Source organism: Camellia sinensis, chromosome 11 (assembly GCF_055761805.1).
Source record: "Camellia sinensis isolate YWXY chromosome 11, ASM5576180v1, whole genome shotgun sequence".
Lineage (NCBI taxonomy): Eukaryota > Viridiplantae > Streptophyta > Magnoliopsida > Ericales > Theaceae > Camellia > Camellia sinensis.
The window spans coordinates 22,149,095-22,172,957 of NC_138971.1; the positions used below are offsets into that span (position 1 = coordinate 22,149,095).

At 49.4% G+C, this 23,863-nt stretch overlaps 1 protein-coding gene across 1 annotated transcript; it reads left to right on the top strand.

The window, feature by feature from the left end:
* Window positions 1-351: 351 nt before the first annotated feature.
* Window positions 352-3,953, top strand: LOC145803083 (protein MAINTENANCE OF MERISTEMS-like). The gene is made up of 6 exons (XM_082896446.1): window positions 352-896; window positions 1,332-1,997; window positions 2,250-2,411; window positions 2,498-3,061; window positions 3,147-3,245; window positions 3,488-3,953. The coding sequence occupies exons 1-6, from the start codon at window positions 669-671 to the stop codon at window positions 3,770-3,772; spliced, it is 2,004 nt and encodes a 667-aa protein (XP_082752572.1). The 5' UTR covers window positions 352-668; the 3' UTR covers window positions 3,773-3,953.
* The last annotated feature ends 19,910 nt before the right edge of the window (window positions 3,954-23,863 follow it).

The window sequence follows — 23,863 nt, forward strand, 5'->3', positions numbered from 1 at the left end:
GATACACCTTGCACGAATTCGAGTGCCACGCACTGGAGACACGGCCCGAAGTCAAAACGGAGGCCGGTTGAACATCGGAGATGCACTTTCTTGCACTTTCTTGAGCTATGAAGACCACAAACTTCTCATATGGCCTAACCAAGGCTGTGGGAACCCCACCGGCAGTAATGGGAGGCCACCGGCTGGACATCGGCACAAAAATAATTCTATCGGCACAAAAAAGTGCCGGCCGGCACAAAACATTGCCGACCGGCAAACAGTTGCTGAATCGGGGCAGTTTTGTCTTTTCACTTCGGGCATTATAAAATAGGGCTTCAAGCCCTATTTCTTCACTTCTCCACCGCCGAAAATTCTTGCCCTCTCTCTCTAGAGTGCTTCTGTCTCATTTTTCGCCCGTTTCTTCGCGTTCTACGCCCGTTTCGTCGTCGGATTCGCGTTTCTCTTCGCGTTTCGGACACTTTCCACCGATCACATTCTCGTTTCGGCGCCTCGTTCGGCGTTCTCGCCTTCTCGGGGTTTGTTCCCCTCACTTTCCTCTTCATTTCCGTGTCCTTTCACATTCCGGCCTTCCCGGCCATTTCCGACCCTCTCGGGAGTTGACTTTTCAGTTGACTCTTCGTATTCCGGCTCGGTTTTCCTTTTCCGGCCATTTTCACACCACTCTCTACATGGCGGACGACATTCCACGTGTCGGGACTCCCCCGGACCACGAGATGGACCCCGGGGTCGAGCTCTTACCACTGAGCGAGCGCCCGTTCGACCCGGCGACCTACCGGCCGGCGATTCACGTTCTGCCCCCAGACGGCCTGCGTCAGTTCCGGAGTTTCGAGAGGTACGCGGCCCCTGAGCTACTGCTGCGTGAGCCTACCTCCCACCTTTCATTCGGCACTCCCGAGGTAACTCTTCATCTTCTGCTTTACTTTCTGCAATGTAGGATACAAAACTGCCATAGTTAGCTGTATTCTTTAATTGCTGAAACCTGATATGCCGTAGACCGTAGTTGACTGTAAACATACATACAACTGATATCTGCTTGAGACTGACACATGCACACACACTGCACTAGTCCTGAATCACCCAAACACACGGCACACACTGTATTCTACTGCACACACACTGGTACCCAGTATTTGTCTGAATCTGTTCGATTTGCACACATGCCACATCTGTTCTGAAACGCCCAAACACGCTGACACAGCACACGTATTTTTCTATAAGCACACCGGCACCCGGTATCTGCCTGAATCTGACAAACTTGCATACATGCCATATCTGTCTTTTCAAAATCGCATTTTGAATGTTGTCCTGCAATTGTTGTTTTCTGTTTGCAGGAGGGTTCCCATACCATTCGCGGGTATGGGAATACTGGTGCGCGGGAGTGGTATGACGAGCTCCCTGATGCGGTCCAGCGCATCGTGGACCGAGCGGGCTTCGGCACCTTCTGCCGAGGGCTCTCTAGGTTGTCCACCTGCAGACCTCTTCTTGCTGCTCTGGCGGAGAGGTGGTGGGACACCACCGATTCTTTCCACTTTTCTGCCGCAGGGGATATGACGATGACCCCTTATGACTTCTCGATGCTCACAGGCATCGGGGTAGGGGGTGATCCGATCCCCTTCGACATAGCGATGGATGAGTGGACCGCCGCTCAGGTTCATTTACTGGGGGAGGCCCCTCCGCTAGCTCGCCCAGGCTTCGTCCGCTATTCCTGGTTCGAGGCACAGTTCAGGGTCCTGCCCGCATTGGGGGAGGAGACTCAGATGACCGAGGAGGACGTGGAGAGATATGCTCGGGGCTTCCTCATGTTCCTTTTCGGGACTACTATCTTCGCCGACCGGGCGAACACCGTGCCTCTCTGCCTTCTCAGTGCACTGGTGGACGTCCGAGATATTCTGCACTTCGATTGGGGCGGCGCTGCTCTGGCCACCTTGTACGGATATATGAGCTCGGCTTCTCGCGGCAGCGGCCAGCTGCTCGGAGGTTACTGGCGAGCTTGGGAGGTACATTTCTTCTCCACTTTTCATTTCTGTCTCGTACTTTCTGTACTCTGTATACTGCACACACTGCGGTCTGCTTTACACTCACTGCATACTGTACACACGGCACACACATACATTCTGTTTTACACTGACTGTACACTGCTCACACTGTACACTGCACACAATACACTGCACAACACACGGCTCTGCCATTTCTGCTTTATTCTGTATACCCTGCTTTATCTGAAGGTCATACTGACATCTGTTTTGCAGTTGTGGGTTTATGCCTACTTCCCTAGGCTTGCACCTGTACCAGTTGCGGAGCCTCCTCCGGCTGTTCCTTTCTCGAGTCGCTTTGACGGGGGATGCACCCGGCGACCTCGGGAGACATTCGGCTTCTTCCGCCGATACTTCGACACCATCACCCCCACAGAGGTATGCTTTACTTTCAGTTCGTTTAGCTTCGCTTTCCCACTGCATGTTTCAATAACAGTAGATAACAAACTGTCTGTTACTTTCAGATCACATGGCGGCCATGGGCTTCCTTGCCGTCGGCGATGCGGGGTCGGTTCCCTGGTGCTGAGGAGACCTCGCGTTTCCGGATTCTGCTAGAGGGCCCGGTCTGTCGGGCTTGGTACCTGGGGGAGCGTTTTCTACGCCAGACCCGCGGGTTACCTGAGCAGATAGTCCCGGCTCACCCTCCTGCAGAGATGAGGGAGACCGAGGGGCTGACCCCTGAGCAGCTGGATGATTACTCCATCGGCTGGGAGGAGGCCGGCTTTCGAGGCACCGGCGACTATCAGGAGTACGTGCGGACGTACCTGATGCGACCTTTGAGCGGTCGTCGAGCAGAGGGGGCCAGGCCTGTAGCATCGGCGGCTGGGGCCGGAGCAGGAGCAGGGGCTGGATCTTCGAGGAGGGCCCGAGTCCGTGGCAGGGGCGGAGCGCGGGGAGGACGAGGAGCTGGCTGGCCTGCCCTGCCTGCTGTACTGACTTTCCAGGGGCAGGGTGGGGCGACCTATCAGATCCCCTTCGCCCCTCCACCAGCTGGGCATGAGTTCACTGACATCCCCGACCTTCCGCCGGTATGTATCACTGCACTTCGTACAGTTATCTCACTTCAGTTTACTGATATTCCACAGAATACTAATGCATCTGATACCTTTGCAGGCTTCTCCTGAGTACACCCGTCAGTCGTTGGCGATGAATGCCTCGATGATGGGGATGCTCCAGCGGACATTTGACCTTCTGGCTGTCTACAGCATACCGGTATGTCCTTCTGACACTGGCCTCAAACCATTCATACACTGCTTCGCATAATCTGATTCACGGCACAACACCTGATACACTGATCTCACTGTATCTGAGCACTGCATACACTGCATTCTGCACTAAACTCTGTACTGACAAACTGCTCACGGCATTCATACACTGTATCCATACACTGCATTCTGCACTGATAAACTGTCTACAGTATACTGATGCATTTCACTTTTTGTGTGCTTTTTCAGCCTCCCTTCCAGATTCCCATGGCAGGAGGTGCTCCAGCCAGACCTTCTGTCCCTGCCCGGGGGAGAGATGAGGAGGGCAGGATATTTCCCCGCACTAGGGGTGGGCGTACTCACGTCGGGAGCAGCTCGCGGGCTCCAGTCCCGGACGATGACGACGACGAGGAGTCAGAGGCGGAAGCAGGGTCGTCGGAGGAGGAGACCGCAGACGGTTCTAGCTCGGGCTCTGATGACGACGCTGTTGATGCTCCTGGACCTTCGTCCAGGAAGAGGGCCAGGACGGACTGACGGCCCTTGGAGTGATCGACACAGATGCAGATTTTTGTTATCTTTTCTTTCTTTCCTTGTACTTTTCTTTTTGGTTGGTAGATAGATTACCTTGTACTGCCACAGGCAGGTTTTGTTTCCAAAGCTTGTACATTTGAAAAAGATAATGAAATGAAACGAAACGAACTTTTTATCTGAAAAAGTGTTTACATTTACACATTTCATGCATTGCATCGCATCTCATCATGTTACACCTCAATGTAAATGGAATTGATTGGTTGTCTGAAAATTGAACACTTGCACTGTAATAATCAGATAACTTAAACAGCTAACAACCGAAACAACCCAAGCAACCCACTGCCTGATTCTTAGACACACAGCCCTTACTCTGTTGGGGATTGATCTGCATACAGCCCAAAACACAGCATTCAGTTCATTCTGCACACTGCAATTCTCAAACAAGACAGCCCAATCTAATCAGGACGGACCTCAAAGATGGAATCGGTTGGAGTCGGAACACGTTCCAATGTAGAGAATGGCACAGCATTCTGAGCAGAAGCGATTTTTGAAATCGAATGAGGGTTTTTCAAACCGGGATATCGAGCCTACCACTGAACAGAGCGGAAAGGACTCAAATATAGGTACACGACCTAAACACAACGAGACACGCTCGGGAAAGACTAAAAACAAAAGACGAGACCGTCAAATGAAAGAGACACGACACACAGACGCGTAACCAAAGATGGGGGACCTCGGACCACGAGGAGCCAGTTCAATCTGGGTATTGTTTCCCACCCCTTCTTATTTGTGATTCTCACATCACTCAATTCTCAAGCTCGGATTTTCTCTCGAAACCCTTTTCCTCGCTTTTCTCTCAACTTACACCTCTCTATTCTTCATTCTCTCATTTTTCATCCCTCCCCGGGGTGATTGATGGATAAATGGAAAGGTGCGGGTTTATGCTCGACACCGTTAGCTCACGGCTATTCTTCGGGCAGGCAGAGTGCTCTTCTGGCAAGTACGTCGATGACGGGGGAGAGACAGAACGCCTGGCTCAACTGTGCCCCTAGTTCATCATTTTAACCATTTTTTCGTTTTTGCTTTCTACTAAAACGGTTTTGATCGAAATGAGAGTCGGATTAACGTACTTGTTCGACTTTTGTTTTGAAAAGCATGCAAGTCAGGCAGCAAGCACTGAAAATTTTCCTTTTAGGTCCAAGACAATGGTCCGGTTTTGGAAAATGAAATAGTTTTCGAGAAAATAGTCAACCTCAGTAAAAATTTTCAAAAACTATTTTTTAAACAGCTGATGCTCAACAAGCATGGAACTTACTCTTCGAGATGCGCGACCTCGGATCGGAGGCAATGGAAAATTGCCCCTGGTTTGAAGGAGGGTGGGAGGCAACGGAAAGTTGCCCCTAGTTTGAAAGGCGGCTCACAGCGGCTCGTGGCAACGGAAAGTTGCCCCTTGTTTGGGATGGTGCCGCAGAAATTCACAGACAGTCTTCATTGGCGGTGGTCGAGCTCTTAGACACAGCGATAACGAAGACGGTCACAACACATATATGGACACAGTCACCTTGAAGGGTGTTGGCCACTGGACTTTGGAACGAAATTGAAACCATTGCATGGACTGAGACGCTTATGAAAGCGTTGGGGGCTGGACTTCATGATGAAGTTGCCTACGTATCCCAAACATGGGAATCAAGCCTTACGTAGTTCCGGTTAAGGTCCACTCGGGTATTTTAACCTTCACTTTGTTTGGCTCTTATTTTTGCCAAGGCGCCCAATGCGGGTTTTCGACCTTGCGAGCTTCTTTTCATTTTCTATTTCTTTTTCATTTCTTTTTCTTTTCTATTTTTTTTCTTCTTTTTCAATCTTTCTTTTTGTATTTTTCTCTTTTTTTTTTGTTGTATTTTTCTCTTGCTCTAACTTTTGCCTGGGCCGCCCTTCCGGGTTTTCGGCCCAGCGAGCCTCTCAAAGGGTAAAAGTGTAGCAAGTCCATGCCAAATGGTTCCTGAACTGGAAGCCTCTCCGTGTCTAAGAGAACGGCTGTTGCACTGATTTGCGGAGAACCCATCCCGGTTGCTCTACGAGCTTCTTCCGACGAGATCTACTCCTTCTGATTCGGCTTTGGTGCCTCTTGATCGAAGGCTACCTCAAAACTGGCCACACGGGCCTTTCATGGCGTTTGTCTGTTGAACTTTTTGAACAGTCTGAATGGGTTCAAAGTCGGAACGGGTTGAATCTTGAGGCTGAGAGCGATCCTAAGCTGCGCGATCTCAAGAACGATTCCACACAGGTCTTCACAAGGCCGCGTAAAATATTTGTTTTTGAAAGTTTTTAAGAAAGCGACGAATCGCTCGTGCCGAAGATAGTGTGGAACCAATCTGGATCAGGCCAGGGTCCTTCTCAGTACTCACGCCGACAAGCATGATTTCATTCATAAAAAGGCTTAGCACGCCTCTTTTTCTCTCAAAATGATCAAAATTTTGCAAAACCCGAGGAATTCCTTCCTCTTCGTTTTCATCACCGCAGTGTTCAAAAGTTTGTTTTTTTTGAAAAAATTTAGGTTAATGCAATGAGTTTGGGCACACAGGAGAGCAGGTGAGATGTACTGTCAGCCCATTCAAATTCTCCGGTCCTCATGCTGAAAGCAAGCATGAAGGTTGAGATAGCAACAGCTGTTTCAATCGGCTCTGTTGGTGCAACTGGCCCCTCGGCAGAAACAGACTCAAAACAAAAAAAAAATAGATAATAATTACAAAACAAAATGGTGTTCGGGACAACAACCCCAGAATCACCTGGTATTATATACAACGGGGACTGACTCGATACAACAAGACAGACCTTTAAGCAAAAAAGACTGACTCAAGACAAAGAGACAGACTCAAAACAAAAGACTGACTCGATATCCAAGCCAGGATTTACAAAACTCGGTTTCACCGATGCTCAAAAATGCGTGCCAGACGCTTCATCCAAAAACGTACCAAATGTTGCCCGCAGGCGGTTCACTTTACATACTCGCAGTATCTGAGCCCTCGAAATCCAGCAACTGGGTGGTAACGGGCTTGCCTGAGGTGGGTGGTAGGATAACCTTGTTATCGATCAAATCCTGCACTTCATGACGAAGGCGGGAACATCCATCGGTGCTGTGACCAGACTGCTGATGGTACGCGCAGTACAAGGTAGCATCATGGGTGGCGGGGAGATTCTTCGGGAGCGGTCGGGGCTCCAAAGGCTTAAGATGCCCATTCTTCGCCAATATCAACAATGCCCTAGACAAAGGCATGTGGAGGTCGTGAAAGACCCTGCGCCCTCGGGGCAGGTACTTTGCAGTTTGAGGATTCTTGCCAGATGCGCTGGCGAAAGGATCAGCTGGCGCTGCCTTGGCTTTTTGAACCTTCCCCGGTGCAGGATTGGGAACTACTGGAATTGTCTGGGCATGACGGGGCCCATCCCGGTTTTCTGTCTGGCTTGAACTGCCCTTGGTTGGAGCGGGGAAAGCATCATCTACAGCTTTGGTCACTATTGCAGATGTTTGTTGTTTGTTCATCCCTCTGGCCTTCAAAGCCTCGACTGCCCACAGCAGTTGCTCAATGGGGTCGGCGTCTATCTTTGCCTTGTCCTTTCCTTTGGCCTCAGCCTGATCGAGGGTCTGGGTTGGTGCTGGCATGTCGTGGCTATAGCCAGAAGCCATCTCTGGCTGGCTGAGCTCTATCACAATCCGCCCCAGTAGCGGGGGCTCCTGTGGTACAAAATTCCCGGCATACGGCGCCGCTGGCGGTGAAGCCGACATTCCATAGGCGAGGTCTGCCACAGACCTTTGGAGATCGCCTATCATCCCCATCAATTCGAAGGTGGTGGGCTCACGAGCCTGGTATAACTGGGGAGCCCAAACCGGGTGCACAACGGGCGACCTGGGCGGATATGACATACTGATGCTGGCTTCATTCTGCGGAGTGGTTCCCTGCTCCGGTGCGGCTGTCATAACCACAATTTCTTCTGAACTTTGTGTCGCCATAAATCTTGCCTCAGCAAAGGGGGACACTGGCTATTCTGTTTCAACTCTGCGACTCTCTGAACTGAAAGGAAAAACAGACAGCATTTCAGCCCAAACTGATCAAACACGGGTGTAGCTACACAACTGTTCCCTTCTACTGATCACTGTTCCCAGAAATTACTGTTCCCGAAAACTGAACCGATACCCGCGGATAACTGATTCTCACAACTGATACTGATACTGGTGTTCCCAGGTTAGATACTCTGACTTGCAAACTGACATGTGCGTTCCTGTAGAGCAACACTCTAAAAGCACATAGCAAGTAAAGAGAACAAAACACCCCTATGTTGGGGTAGGGTTTCCCTGTCCTATTTTGTCAGGAGCTAGGGTTTCACTACGCACACAGCGGTTTCAAACAACCTATAATCGGGTAAGCAACCTGTCCTAGCTTGGAATGGTCACTATGGATTCCGAATATGCACTAGGTCGAATGGTCAAAAAGGGTGCCCCGGTAAACCGGGGTTTGTGTTCCCATGCTGTCAGAGCCCATAGCCGGTCAGCCTTATGGACATGCCTTGACAAGACAAGCCTCCGGCAAACCGTTCAGGAATGGCAGATGGCAAACACTGTGTTCCTAGGCGCACCAATGCACATGCAATGCAAAGAAACACATAAGTGTAATCAAAACGGGATATCACGAGTTCGAGTCAAGCTCTCTAAAATCCCCAGCAGAGTCGCCAGAAACTGTAACAGCGCCCGGGGAGGGCCTCATGCTACAGTTCGGACTCGATTTGTGTCACGGTTCTAAATCTGAACCAAAGAGTCCAAATCTGGCAAATCGTTTTGAGAAACAGATTTTTGAAAAAGTAGTGCCAAACATGGACTGCTTTGCCAGATACAGAGTCGCCACCTAAATATTTTAAAATGGGGGAATTTAGGAAACCCTGACTCGGTGCCGAAGGCCACATGTCCGTCATCACCGGAGTTGTCTCGGCTCGGGAGCTTGGGTACGATCGGGGAAGGTCAGCTATGAGCACCCCCTTTCGCCCGGTCCGAAGACCGGCCTCTACTAACCGTGATATCTGATTTTGAAAATTTTATGTGTTCTTATCCCGGTTATTAGCCTAGAATTACTATGTTATGCGCACAGCAAACAAGTATAGACTAGATTGCCTAATTTGGAAATAAACATTGCATATCCGTTTGGTTTGAAAATGCTTTGGAATTTGCTACTCGCAAGTAGGCTAAAATACGGATTTCAACGAGTTTTTCCAACTCAAACAATCCGGCCTTCACCCACAGGCATTCAAAACAGTTTAACACATAAGCATCTAGCCACATGTTAAGCATGCTGTTATGGCAACATTCACACTCATGCGATATGCTAAAGCAAAAATACTTACATCGTACTCCGTGCCAAAACAGTAAACTAGTTAGCAAACATGTATGTCCTAGTTCATGTTAAAAGTGGCTAATGCATCACATGCAAAATGTCGCTAAGATAGGCTCGGCTATCCTAAACATGTCATGTGAAAATGCACAATTATCACGTATTCAGTTTGAAAATTGAAGTATTGATGCAATTAGCGTGATGTACCGAGCCTAATGCATGTAATACAAATGCATGGATGCACGCATGCATAGCATAAGGTATGCTAAATTAGACGTGACCTAATACTAACCATCAAAGCAGGTAAGTAAAAGGGAAGAAAGAAGTGGGGATTGGAAGACATTCACACACCCACACACACTTATTACAGATTTGCCCTCGCTCGGAGGGACCAAATAAATATTACAAATTAACTAACTACGCAAGCTAATTAATATTACAAATTAACTAATTTAATTAACAAATTAAATTAAATTAATTAAAGCAGGAAAGCGTCTCGGGAAACGCGCCACCATGCGCAAGCTGCCTCTGTTTTCCTCCCTTTCCTCCTCTGGAGGTTGTCAAAACCTCAGGACTACATCCTTGGACAGAGGGGATCACCACCGGCTAGATGAAACTTCCACCGGCAGTGTGGTATGGCCATCGGCACAAAATAGGGCCTGTCGGCAGAGAAAAATGTGCCGGTCGGCACATTACACTGCCGGTCGGCAGAGTATTTCTGCAGAACCTGCAACTCACAGCGACAAAGGGCAAAACAAGGCATGGCAGCATATTTCAAGGCATGTATGCACCAACCATGTCTCTTATCATTGTAATGACTCAAAGGGACATGTGCCTCGATTCTCGGACCACCAATCACGCATTTCCATGCATGATGGCCCAAAGAACCGAGTATGCATCTTTGATTTCAAATGTATGCATACCAATCAAACAAATAAGGCCCAATTCCTATCACCAATTCAAGGAACAAGGCATGCATGCGAAATGCAATGCAACCTAGGCATACAAGCTAGGAGTGCAACATGGCATGGCAATCAACTCATGCAAGCATACAAGCATGCATAGAGCAATGCAAATGGATGGCAAAGATGGACTTAAACATGAATTAGGCGACTCTAAAATAGGCCTAAAACAGTAGCCAAAAGTGCTAAAGAGTGAGAGCTAAATGGCATGCACACACACATGCTCATAAGGACCAACACTTAAGCATGAATCAAACAACATTCAAGCACACTTGAAAGAAGGAAACATGGACAAATTAGCATGCAACATGAGCCTTAAAATCATGTTATAAAATGATGCCAAATCAAATTATAAATCGAGTCAAGCATGCAACAAAAAGTCCAAGTGTTCAAGGCAAGTTGATAAGGCATTGAACTACACTTATCATGACCAAACATGGCATGCATTAAACAACTAAAAATAGATTTTTAGCTCATAACAAGGCCAAAGGACTCCTTAGATAGCATCTAAGTGGCCCAAATTCAAAGGCATGCAAAGGCACCAAAACATGGAACATTGCAAAACATGCTTTCAAAGCATTAAAGAGACATGCGAGGCAATCAAACAAGCATGGAAATGGGACTGAAATGACATATAGAATGATCCCAAATCACCAAAACAATGCAAAGATGGCATGCTACACATGCACATACTCAAGGCCAACAAGCCCAAATGCAAAGGAGCCTTATAATGCATGCTAAAATCGACCCAAACGACTATGGACAGATCTAAAACATGGCAAAATAAGCATATAACCTTCACAAATACAAGCCTAAAACATGCTCCAACTAAGGCTAACAACCTAGAACATGTTAAGGCACAAATAAGGCATTACATGGCAACTATGCTAAACATGCATAAGGTTCCAAAACCAACTTTAAATCATGTTATATCATGGATATATAAGCATGAAAAACAAACCAAACATGCTCAACACACACTCAAGCATAGGCTTCCTTAGGAAGGCCAAAATGTGCCCTTTTCAAGGACAACAAGGAGAGGGGGTGGCCCTCTCCTTCTTGGGACTTCAAAGCATCATCTTCACCACTGAAATCCCTCAAGATTTCAGTGGTGAAGAGACCTCAACACCAAAATCCCGGAGCTAGCACAAAATGGCTCAAAATGAGGCCTTTTGGGGCTTAAGGGTGGTCAACACCCCTCAAACAACAAAACACTCTTAATAAACAATAAAGAGGGCTTAAAAATAGAACTTTTTTATGTTATACAATAATCACAAAAACAGCTCTAAGATAGGTATAAAATTGATGCAAGAATGGGGAATAAAGGTGTAAGTTTCTTACCCTTGTAGTCCTCTTCAACAAGGATGCTCCAATGGCCTCCTTTGGCTCCAAATCAGTCAAGAAGCTCAAGAACAACCCCTTAGAACTCTAATCTTAAGAGGAAGGTGAAACACTAGGTGTTTGTGTGCAATAGTAAGGCACAAAACACCTAGTGTGCAAAATGGGAGGGAAAGAGAGATAGATTGAGTGTATCTAACCCTAACCCTAGAAAACCAGAGCTCTCCTCTGTCTTTTTTTCTCTCAAAAATGTCTAAGCCTCCCTTTCTAAGCCTTAGAGAGAGCCCTCTCTATAAGCCTCTTGTAAAGCTTATTCAACAAGCCTTGCAAGAGGGAGATCCCTCCATACACGTGTATGGAGGGGAGAAAAAGTTATACAGCTGTCCTAAAATATCTGCAAAAGCAGATGAACAGCAATCGGCCGGCAAAAAATGCCATCTTGGCCAAACAAAGTGCCGACCGGCACAAAAAAGTGCTGACCGGCAACAAATAGTGCCGACCGGCAAACTATTTTGCCGGTGGCAGCAAAAACCAGCCGGTGGCCTCTAGCCACTGCCGGTGATGGGTGGGGATGGTCTACAAGCCCTACCCTGCCCTTCCAAGGCAAAACACAAGTGTTCGGTGCAAAACCGGACACTGAACGGTCAAGTTCGGAGATTCTGAGGTAGGGCGCGAGAGCCAAAACCTCCGGGAACTCCAAACAAACACAAACAAGGATAATCACCGAGTGTTCAAGCGGTGACGTCCGAGTCTTGAGGACGGTCAAAAATGGGGTGTCTACAGATACCGATAGCGACTCCAACTCATTAACCACGGAGCTCAACAAGAAGGGACGATCCGAAACTCCCAGCTCCTCCGAAAAGAGTCTGCATACAAGGAACAAGTGCACGAGGAGCAGTTCAGACGAAGAGGACCAGCACGATCCTTTTGTCCGACGGATTGCAAGGGCGACCCTGCCTAAGAAGTTCAAAGCTCCATCATTCACTCTTTACGATGGAAAATCAGACCCCACTGATCATATTCGTCACTACAAGCAGGCCATGACATTGCATGCAGACAACGAAGCCCTCATGTGCCGAATATTCCCTAGCAGCCTGGGGCCGTTAGCTGTCAGGTGGTATTACAAGTTGGAGCCGGCCTCGATCAAAAGCTTCCATCAATTACAGAAATCCTTCAGGGCCAGGTTTATCACCAACGAGGTGCAGCCGAAACAGGCCGACTCTCTCTGGGCTATGTAGATTCAGTCAGGAGAAACGCTCAGAGCGTATTCAGCGCGCTATTGGGAGTGCTTCAACCTCATCGACGATGCTTGCAAAGACTCCATGGCCATCACCGCCTTCAAAATGGGACTACATCCTGACAGTCCCCTTCGCAGTTCCCTGACCAGAAGACCCCCCAAAACAGTTTGGGCGTTGATGAAGAAAGTTGAAGAGTATTGCAAAGTAGAAGATGATGCCATGAGAATAAAAGCCGGCCAAATGTCCAACAAAACGGCCCCCCTTGAAATTGCTCAACCAATAAGTTCCGCGCCACCTCCTAGCCCAGAGCCTCGACAACGCGCTAAACGAGACAAAAGGCAGGATACTCGCCGATCAAGCGATCAATGCTCCCACCGGACGAATGAACAACTGCAAGTTGACAGTAGGCATTCGAGACGTGCCGACAAGAAGTACATAGAGTTGTCAGAACCGATCACTGCAATAATGACAAAAGTCCAACAACTTCTATTCTTCAAATGGCCGTCAAAGATGGTGGGGCCGCCCGACATGCGAAGAAGGGATAGGCGGTGCGAATATCACAAAGATCACGGCCACGAAACGGAGAGTTGTTACGCATTAAAAGATCACTTGGAAGAACTGGTGCAAGACGGCCGACTGCAACAGTACGTGAGGAAGGGAAAGCCAACCACAGCACTGGCCTTGAGGCAGGACTCACCTCCACTTGGCGTAATCCATATGATCTACAACCTGCCTGAACCCCCAGCCGTGCACACAATTCAATCGCATCCAATCCCCCAAAAGCAACGTATTCCGACTGAATGGCCCAAAGAAGCTCCGACAATTACTTATAATGACTCCGATCTTAGCGGCACAACAGCTTCCCACATCGATCTGTTGGTCATTAAATTACGCATAAATCGGTTCACCATTGAACGCATTCTCATAGACCCGGGGAGTACTCAGAGGTTATGTACTACCAAACTTTCATCAAACTCGGCCTTAACAAGTCAGATCTATCTCCGTCGCCTTACCCATTGTTCGGCTTTAATATGAATCCCGAATATCCGTTAGGGAAGATTATACTACCTGTTCGAGTGGGTTCTAGAACGGTCGAAGTAGAATTCCTGGTCGTAAAGCTCCCTTCGCCGTATAATGTCATCATAGGGCGAACCTGGATACATATGATGAAGGCTATTCCAAGCACTTATCATCAGCTTGTGCCCTTCCCGATAGCCCATGGCATTGAAGAAATCCGTGACTCCCTCAAATCGGCACAAGTAGAGCCTTAATGAAAACCCTATCACTGACCCGATCTATGGGCTTTGATACATGTATATATATATCACTTCTACAATGCAAACCATTTTTCTTCGTGGCTCCATTCATCTCTTAAAGCCCCCATTTGGTGCATGACACCTTAGGGCCGATTAAAGACTCTGGATTCGGAGCCCCCTTTAGTGCATGACACCTTAAGGCCGACTAAGACTCTAGATTCGGAGCGCCCTTTGTGGATATCACGATTGGCCAAAACAAGTCTTCGGATTCGGAGCCCCCTTTGGTGCATGACACCTTAGGGCCGATTAAAGTCTCTGGATTCGGAGCCCCCTTTGGTGCATGACACCTTAGGGCCGACTAAGACTCTGGATTCGGAGCGCACTTCGTGAATATCACGATTGGCCAAACCAAGTCTCCGGATTCGGAGTCCCCTTGGGTGCAGGACACCTTAGGGCCGATTAAAGTCTCTGGATTCGGAGCCCCCTTTGGTGCATGACACCTTAGGGCCGACTAAGACTCCGGATTCGGAGTGCCCTTCGTGGATATCACGATTGGCCAAACAAAGTTTCCGAATTCGGAGCCCCCTTTGGTGCATGACACCTAAGGGCTGATTAAAGTCTCTGGATTCGGAGCCCCCTTTGGTACATGACATCTTAGGGCCGATTAAATTCTTCGAATTCGGAGCCCCCTTTTGGTGCATGACACCTTAGGGCCGACTAAAACTCCAGATTCGGAGCGCCCTTCGTGGATATCACGATTGGCCAAACAAAGTCTCCGAATTCGGAGCCCCCTTTGGTGCATGACACCTTAGGGCCGATTAAAGTCTTTAGATTCGGAGCCCCCTTTGGTGCATGACACCTGAGGGCCGACTAAGACTTCGGATTCGGAGCGCCCTTCATGGATATCATGATTGGCCAAACAAAGTCTCCGGATTCGGAGCCCCCTTGGGTGCATGACACCTTAGGGCCGATTAAAGTCTCCGGATTCGGAGCCCCCTTTGGTGTATGACACCTTAGGGCCGACTAAGACTCCGGATTCGGAGCGCCCTTCGTGGATATAACGATTGGCCAAACCAAGTCTCCGGATTTGGAGTCCCCTTGGGTGCAGGACACCTTAGGGCCGATTAAAATCTCTGGATTCAGAGCCCCCTTTGGTGCATGACAGCTTAGGGCCGACTAAGACTCCGGATTCGGAGCGCCCTTCGTGGATATCACGATTGGCCAAACAAAGTCTCCGAATTCGGAGCCCCCTTTGGTGCATGACACCTTAGGGCCGATTAAAGTCTCCGGATTCGAAGCCCCCTTTGGTGCATGACACCTTAGGGCCGATTAAAGTCTCCGGATTCGAAGCCCCCTTTGGTACACGACATCTTAGGGTCGATTAAAGTCTCCGGATTCGGAGCCCCCTTTTGGTGCATGACACCTTAGGGCCGACTAAAACTCCGGATTCGGAGTGCCCTTCGTGGATATCACGATTGGCCAAACAAAGTCTCCGGATTCGGAGCCCCCTTTGGTGCATAACACCTTAGGGCCAATTAAAGTCTTCAGATTCGGAGCCCCCTTTGGTGCATGACACCAGAGGGCCGACTAAGACTTCGGATTCGGAGCGCCCTTCGTGGATATCACGATTGGTCAAACAAAGTCTCCGGATTCGGAGCCCCCTTCGGTGCATGACACCTTAGGGCCGATTAAAGTCTCCGAATTCGGAGCCCCCTTTGGTGTATGACACCTTAGGGCCGACTAAGACTCCAGATTAGGAGCGCCCTTCGTGGATATCACGATTGGCCAAACCAAGTCTCCGGATTCGGAGCCCCCTTGGGTGCAGGATACCTTTGGGCCGATTAAAGTCTTCGGATTCAGAGCCCCCTTTGGTGCATGACACCTTAGGACCAATTAAAGTCTCCGAATTCGGAGCCCCCCTTTGGTGCATGACACCTTAGGGCCGACTAAGACTCCGGATTCGGACCGCCCTTCGTGCATATCACGATTGGCCAAACAAAGTCTTCGGATTCAGAGCCCCCTTTGGTGCAGGACACCTTAGGGCCGATTAAAGTCTTCGGATTCAGAGCCCCCTTTGGTGCATGACACCTTAGGACCAATTAAAGTCTCCGAATTCGGAGCCCCCCTTTGGTGCATGACACCTTAGGGCCGACTAAGACTCCGGATTCGGACCGCCCTTCGTGGATATCACGATTGGCCAAACAAAGTCTTCGGATTCAGAGCCCCCTTTGGTGCATGACACCTTAGGGCCGATTAAAGTTTCCGAATTCGGAGCCCCCTTTGGTGCATGACACCTTAGGGCCGATTAAGACTCCGGATTTGGAGCGCCTTTCGTGGATATCACGATTAGCCAAACCAAATCTCCAGATTCAGAGACCCCTTTGGTGCATGATACCTTATGGCCGATTAAAGTCTCCGGATTCGGAGCCCCCTTTGGTGCATGACACCTTAGGGCCGACTAAGGCTCCAGATTCGGAGCGCCCTTCGTGGATATTACGATTGGCCAAACAAAGTCTCTGGATACGGAGCCCCCTTGGGTGTAGGACACCTTAGGGCCGATTAAAGTCTCCGGATTCAGAGCCCCCTTTGGTGCATGACACCTTAGGGTCGACTAAGACTCCGGATTCGGAGCGCCCTTCGTGGATATCACGATTAGGCAAACAAAGTCTCTGGATTCGGAGCCCCCGTGGGTGCAGAACACCTTAGGGCCGATTAAAGTCTCCGGATTCGGAGCCCCCATTTGGTGCATGACACCTTAGGGCCGACTAAGACTCCAGATTTGGTGCGCCCTTCGTGGATTTCACGATTGGCCAAACCAAGTCTCCGGATTCGGAGCCCCCTTTGGTGCATGACACCTTAGGGCCGATTAAAGTCTCCGGATTCGGAGCCCCCTTTGGTGCATGACACCTTAGGGCCAACTAAGACTCCGGATTTGGAGCGCCCTTCGTGGATATCACGATTGGCCGAACAAAGTCTCCAGATTCGGAGCCCCCTTGGGTGCAGGACACCTTAGGGCCGATTAAAGTCTCCGAATTCAGAGTCCCCTTTGGTGCATGACACCTTAGGGCCGACTAAGACTCCGGATTCGGAGCGCCCTTCGTGGATATCACTATTGGCCAAACCAAGTCTCCGGATTCGGAGCCCCCTTGGGTGCTGGACACCTTAGGGCCGATTAAAGTCTCCGGATACGGAGCCCCCTTTGGTGCATGACACCTTAGGGCCGACTAAGACTCCGGATTCGGAGCGCCCTTCGTGGATATCATGATTCGCCAAACAAAGTCTTCGGATTTAGAGCCCCCTTTGGTGCATGACACCTTAGGGCCAATTAAAGTCTCTGGATTCGGAGCCCCCTTTTGGTGCATGACACCTTAGGGCCGACTAAGACTCCGGATTCGGAGCGCCCTTTGTGGATATCACGATTTGCCAAACCAAGTCTCCGGATTCGGAGCCCTCTTTGGTGCATGACACCTTAGGGCCAATTAAAGTCTCCGGATTCGGAGCCCCCTTTGGTGCATGACACCTTAGGGCCGACTAAGACTCCGGATTCGGAGCGCCCTTCATGGATGTCACGATTGGCCAAACCATGTCTCCGAATTCGGAGCCCCCTTGGGTGCAGGACACCTTAGGGCCAATTAAAGTCTCCGGATTCAGAGCCCCCTTTGGTGCATGACACCTTAAGGTCGACTAAGACTCCGAATTCGGAGCGCCCTTCGTGGATATCACGATTGGCCAAACAAAGTCTCCGGATTCGGAGCCCCCTTGGGTGCAGGACACCTTAGGGCCGATTAAAGTCTCCGGATTCGGAGTCCCCCTTTGGTGCATGACACCTTAGGGCCGACTAAGACTCCGGATTTGGAGTGCCCTTCGTGGATTTCACGATTGGCCAAACCAAGTCTCCGGATTCGGAGCCCCCTATGGTGCGTGACACCTTAGGGCCGATTAAAGTCTCCGGATTCGGCGCCCCCTTTGGTGCATGACACCTTAGGGCCAACTAAGACTCCGGATTCGGAGCACCCTTCATGGATATCACGATTGGCCAAACCAAGTCTCTGGATTCGGAGCCCCCTTGGGTGCAGGACACCTTAGGGCTGATTAAAGTCTTCGGATTCGGAGCCCCCTTTGGTGCATGACACCTTAGGGCCGACTAAGACTCCGGATTCGGAGCGCCCTTCGTGGATATCACGATTGGCCAAACCAAGTCTCCGGATTCGAAGCCCCCTTCGGTGCAGGACACCTTAGGGCCGATTAAAGTCTTCGGATTCGGAGCCTCCTTTGTCGCAAGACACCTTAGGGCCGACTAAGACTCCGGATTCGGAGTGCCCTTCGTGGATATCACGATTGGCCAAACTAAGTCTCCGGATTTGGAGCAACCTTTGGCATGAACAAAACAGAACTCGCCAACATCGCAAATAAGGTGCTGAACTAAGCATATAAAAAATTCAGAATAAGATGCAAATGTTCAAAATAAAGCTTTTTGTTCAATCAAGCAGTTGTTACATAAACGCAACCCGCATTTGAGCGTTACAATTTTTATTAAATCACATAGTTGTTACATAAAAGCAACTTGCATTTGAGCATTACAATACCCATCTCCAAACTTAAAAGCTAAAAAGGGAGAAGACGCATTAGTAAAGCGGCAGCGCCGAATCGCCTCCCGTCACCCGGAAGTCCTCTGCGGTTTGCAATGCCTTGAGCCAACTGTGCCTAAGTCCTTCACTGATACCATTGACAATGTCAAGGCAAAGATCCAGGACAAGGAAGGATAAAAACCCGGCGGTCGTTGCCTTTCCTTTCGGGGTGATCTGTTTCGACGACTCGAAGATTCATGCCAACGTTTGGACGCCCTACTTCCCATACGGATAGGTCCTCTGCCGCGCTCCATGGCAACACCAAGATCGGCTGAACTCCAGTCTCTCTAACTAACATCCCCACTTATCCCACCACACATGAGTGATTGTTTATCTGCGTGAAGTGCCCACTCCTTTTATTTTCAATACTAGCAGCGATCTCGAGGCCCCAATCCCGAGGCGATTTCACTAACTCTAAACTCTATGAGAAAAATGTCGGTTGACATTTGCCACGGTGTAGTTATCCAAACGACTTTTTGAAGCACGTGCACTGTCCAAAAATCTAGGCCCCTCGCCGAGTTGAATTTGCCGCAGCCACCTTACCCACTGGCTTTTGGCTTCCTCAAATTACAATAGCCTCATTCAGGGATAAACGGCTATCACGTATGGGTCGACCCTGCCGATCAACGTTTATGCATTCATTCAAACATATACAGAAACGAAACGCATACATACCAAATACGAACTGCAACAAAATATTTATCATAGAACGCTTTTTATTCGATAAAACAGGCAATATATTACATAGTTTTCAACGCGATCTACGTTTCAACCTTACAACAAGTACACTTATACGGCGTCACCCTCATCCTCACTCTTTTCGACTCCAAAAGACGAAAACGGAAAATGTTTACTGTGGTAGAATGGCGATGCCGAATCAATGCCCGACGCTCGAAGAGCTTCTGCGGCTTGAGATGCCTTGATCCAACCGTGCCTACATCCACGATTTTCACATCGGCAAACTTCTTCGGCAAGTTCTTCCTTCGCCTTTTCGATTCCAACTTTTTGGCTGTCATGAAAGCCTTTCTCATAGGCCCTCCCCTTCACATTCTCTAGTGCGAACATACTCACCGTCTCACGATCGGCAAGCGCGGAACTGATGAACCGACTGGTAACCCTTTCTTCCACGATTGGGTTTCCGTGCCCGGCGGTTTGTGCCTGGGCCGCCTTGGTCTTCCTTAACTCGCACTCAGCCGCCTCCGCGCGAGCCTCCAAACTTCGAATACGTTCCTCTTTCTTCTCCATCTCTTGGCGGGCAGCGCGCAACCGCATGCCGATTTCATAGGCAGTGTAAAGCCCCTTCACTGCCCCGTGAATGCCTTCGCGAAATACTTCGTAGTCCTGACGACCTACCATCGATTGCTGAACCTCACGAGGAAAAATTTGTCAAGCAAACTCGACCGCTACATTTAGGTTCCGCACGATCGAGTCCGCCTCTGTCATGGGTCTATTCCCCACAAACACCGCAAAGCTTAATGGGCACGGATTCGAGTCAGATCCCTTCTTAACTCGAGGTTAAGAAGACCTGCCCTGCAACTGCTTGTCCCACCTGGGCGACCTGCTTCGACGTCAAGGAGACTGACTCCTCTTTCGATCCCTGGAACTTCTACCCCCTGTGCGCGAAGGGTCACCACCTCGATGCATGTCTCCACCCAGCTCAGCTAGCGTCTTCGCTTCCCCTCTGCTGTTAAAGAAAAGTCTGTTCGACATTCACATGATTCCTTCAAAAGCTGGAGTCAGTTATTTACTGTATTCATAAAAGTTGTACCCATAATCATTTATACTTCACAGAGGCAGCACCCTCGTGGCAATTTTATTAATTGTGAAAACCTCAATCGCCCAACGCTGACTGGATAGACCCGCCGGCGCCCGAATGATCATGCCCAGCCTGGGGTAAGGGCGTGATAGATTAATCAATCTATTCGGCTTAGGTGCCCCAGTCGGCTCACGAATCGACTTTAGAATGATCATGCACCGCCTGGGGCAAGGGCGTGATAGATTAATCAATCTATTCGGCTTATGTGCCCCAGTCGGCTCACGAATCGACTTCAGAATGATCATGCCCCGCATGTGGCAAGGGCGTGATAGATTTATCAATACATTCGGCTTAAGTGCCCAACCGTCCCATGAATCCATTCGGCTTAGATACCCTAGTCGGCTCACGAATCGACTCCAGAATGATCATGCCCCGCTTGGGGCAAGGAATCTATTCGGCTTAGGTATCCCATCCGGTTCACGAATCAACTTCAGAATGATCATGCACCGTCTGGGGCAAGGGCGTAATAGATTAATCAATCTATTCGGCTTATGTGCCCCAGCCGACTCACGAATCGACTCCAGAATGATCATGCCTGCCTGGGGCAAGGGCGGGATAGATTAATGAATCTATTCGGCTTAGGTGCCCCAGTCAGCTCACGAATCGACTTCAGAATGATCATGCACTGCCTGGGGCAAGGGCGTGATAGATTAATCAATCTATTCGGCTTATGTGCCCCAGCCGGCTCACGAATCGACTTCAGAATGATCATGCCCGCCAGGGGCAAGGGCGAGATAGATTAATGAATCCATTCGGCTTAGGTGCCCCAGTCGGCTTACGAATCGACTTCAGAATGATCATGCACCGCCTGGGGTAAGGGCGTGATAGATTAGTCAATCTATTTGGCTTATGTGGCCCAGCCGGCTCACGTATCAACTTCAGAATGATCATGCACCGCCTGGGGCAAGGGCGTGATAGATTAATCAATCTATTCGGCTTATGTGCCCCAGCCGGCTCACGAATCGACTTCAGAATGATCATGCCACGCCTGTGGCAAGGGCGTGATAGATTTATCAATACATTCGGCTTAAGTGCCCCAGCCGGCCCATGAATCGACAACAAAACTAAGTTTGCCTCCTCAGGCACCCGAATGATCATGCACTGCCTAGGGCAAGGGCAGATTAATCATGATATTCAATCATATAAAGGTCAACAGAGTAGTCATTCTAACTAAAGTAGTGAAAGGCAAACATTCTACACCAACATAACATCACAAGCTGCGCATTAGTAGTGAAACAGGAAGATAATTTTCATTAATAAATTGAGCGCAGACAATAGCCAATTTATACATGAAAACTACTCGGAACCAACAAAAGTCCTAAAAACAAAAACATACATTAAAAGGGAAAGTATTTCATAAAATTCGACTGACTCTCAAATCAATCCTCGGGGTCAGACTCAAGTGGCTCAACGTCCACCTGCTCATAAGGAATTGGTAAGGCCAATGTAACCCCAGCGGCACCAAGGGCCTTGAGCCACCCGTGTTTGAACCCTCGATTCTCAAACCTGGGGACTTCATCTACGTATTCTTTGAAGGCGGCACTTTTTCCTGCTTCGAATGCGGCAGAAGCCTCAGATTTTGCCTTTTCCTTGGCCGCCTTCAACTCTGCTAACTCAATCTCCATCCTGGTAAGCGCCTTCTCGGCTAGCCTAAGTGATTCTTTGCTCACGTTCGCCCTATCTTCGGCTTTAGAACGGTGTTGATCGGCAGCCCGAGCCTTTTTTACTTCGGCTTCGGCTCGCGCAGTCTCTATAGCGGCCCTCATCATCTCAAACTCGGCCCTGCTCTTTTGATCGACCACTTCCGACTGCAAACGGTCAATCCTCTCAAGGGCGTCGTGTAGGCGGCGGCCCAAGTCGGCGATCCTACCGACCGTCTACAAAACGAGTTGCGATCGTTAGATGCCATAGGCAACCAAAATCAAAACAAGTCAAAGTTCACCTACCAAAAGGGCCGACTGCGCAGATAGAGCTAGGGCCACCAAATCCGACACGGCATGAAAGGACGCCTTATCAGCGGGTAGGCAGACTGACGCCGCCAGGCTCAAGACTACCGTCGGGTCGGTAATGATGGATGCGTCAGAAGGAATCGGCGTGTCTCTAATCTTTGGCTGAACAATAAAAGGAATAACCACGTCCAATTCTTCTAAGCGAGGCCTTTTGTCGGCAAGACTATCTTCTGAACCGGCCTCTCCCTCGGCGCTAAGCTTCTTACCCCGCTCTTCCGGAATCAACCGTTCATCAATGATCGGTTGTTTGATCTCTTTCGCCGTTTCGGCCTCAACATTCTTAGCCGGCTCTTTAATAACGTGTTCAGAAGACTCAACCAAGGCAGGTTCAGAACGGACGGCCTCGGCCTTTTTCCGGGCGGCCATACGCTCGGTATTTTTCTTTCGAGCCATCTGCGTGAGGCTTTCCCCAGCCATACCTTCAAAAAAATCGCCGGGTAAATCTCCCAAACCTTCAAAAATATCTCCAAAAGAAAACTCGGCCCGACCTGAAGTGGACGGCGAGGTAGGCTGACTACGTCTGGCTGCCTCAAATGCCGAGTTTAGGGCCTCGTTAACCTCTTCGGCCTCCTCAGCGAACTCTTTGTCTGGTTCGGCGACTACCTCTACCACCAGCTCGACGTCTTGCCCCGAGTTAGAGGCTTCGAGACCAACTTGTCTGAGACTCTTGAAGCTAGGGAAAATAAGAGCCGCAAGCTGTCGATCGCCAGATGGAATTGGAATATTGTCAGTGGCCGAAAAAGTAGTGTAAGTAGGCTTGTATCGAAGAAGTATGTGGGCCGCTCTCCCTTGCTGCTGTAAGTTCGGGCGGCCGAAGTATCCGAGTGTAGTCGCAACCTGTGAAAGGACCACATCGTCGGCAGAAACCAGAATCTTCTTCAAATTACTGCCTGCAAAGGCAAGGGGTTAGACAAAGGGGGAAAGCCGAGTAAAAGAAAAGTTCAGTAAAATACAAGGAGGCACACGACAACCTGGTTCACCCCTCCGTCTGGGAATAGGGTCTAGGCAATCCTCGCCTTCGCCAAATTTCCAGTTCCCTCGGATATTAACCATTACGTCATCCACACGCTTTCCAAAACTGGCAAGCATGGTTACCAAATGATGGTCAGTATCCTTGGCCCTAAGAAAGTACCACCCAAGCCGACTGGAGGATTTGGCTGAAGCATAGTAGTGCCGAACGGCCGGAACCCCAAAGTCGATCCTGAGGCGCCGGTTCAACTCTACGATCCCCATTACGATCCGAAAAAAGTTCACGTTGGGCTGAGAAGGAATCAGACCCCAATAGCGGAGGACGACCCTAAAGAATGGATGTAGGGGAAAGCGGACCCTGCCTTCTGCAATGGATAGGAGAGGAAAGACGATTGAATTTTGATCCTCTCTCTCCATATCCAGATTGTTGTCCGTCACTAGAGATAGATGAACATCGTCGGGGATGGAAAAGTGTCGCCGGAATCCGGAGACACGACCCTCAG

Excerpts from the sequence above, each read along its gene's own strand:
- LOC145803083 (XM_082896446.1), top strand. The coding sequence starts at position 669 with ATGGCGGACGACATTCCACGTGTCGGGACTCCCCCGGACCACGAGATG. Across the intron at positions 3,062-3,146 it reads ACATCCCCGACCTTCCGCCG|GCTTCTCCTGAGTACACCCG; the intron begins GTATGTATCACT and ends ATACCTTTGCAG. Across the intron at positions 3,246-3,487 it reads TGGCTGTCTACAGCATACCG|CCTCCCTTCCAGATTCCCAT; the intron begins GTATGTCCTTCT and ends GTGCTTTTTCAG.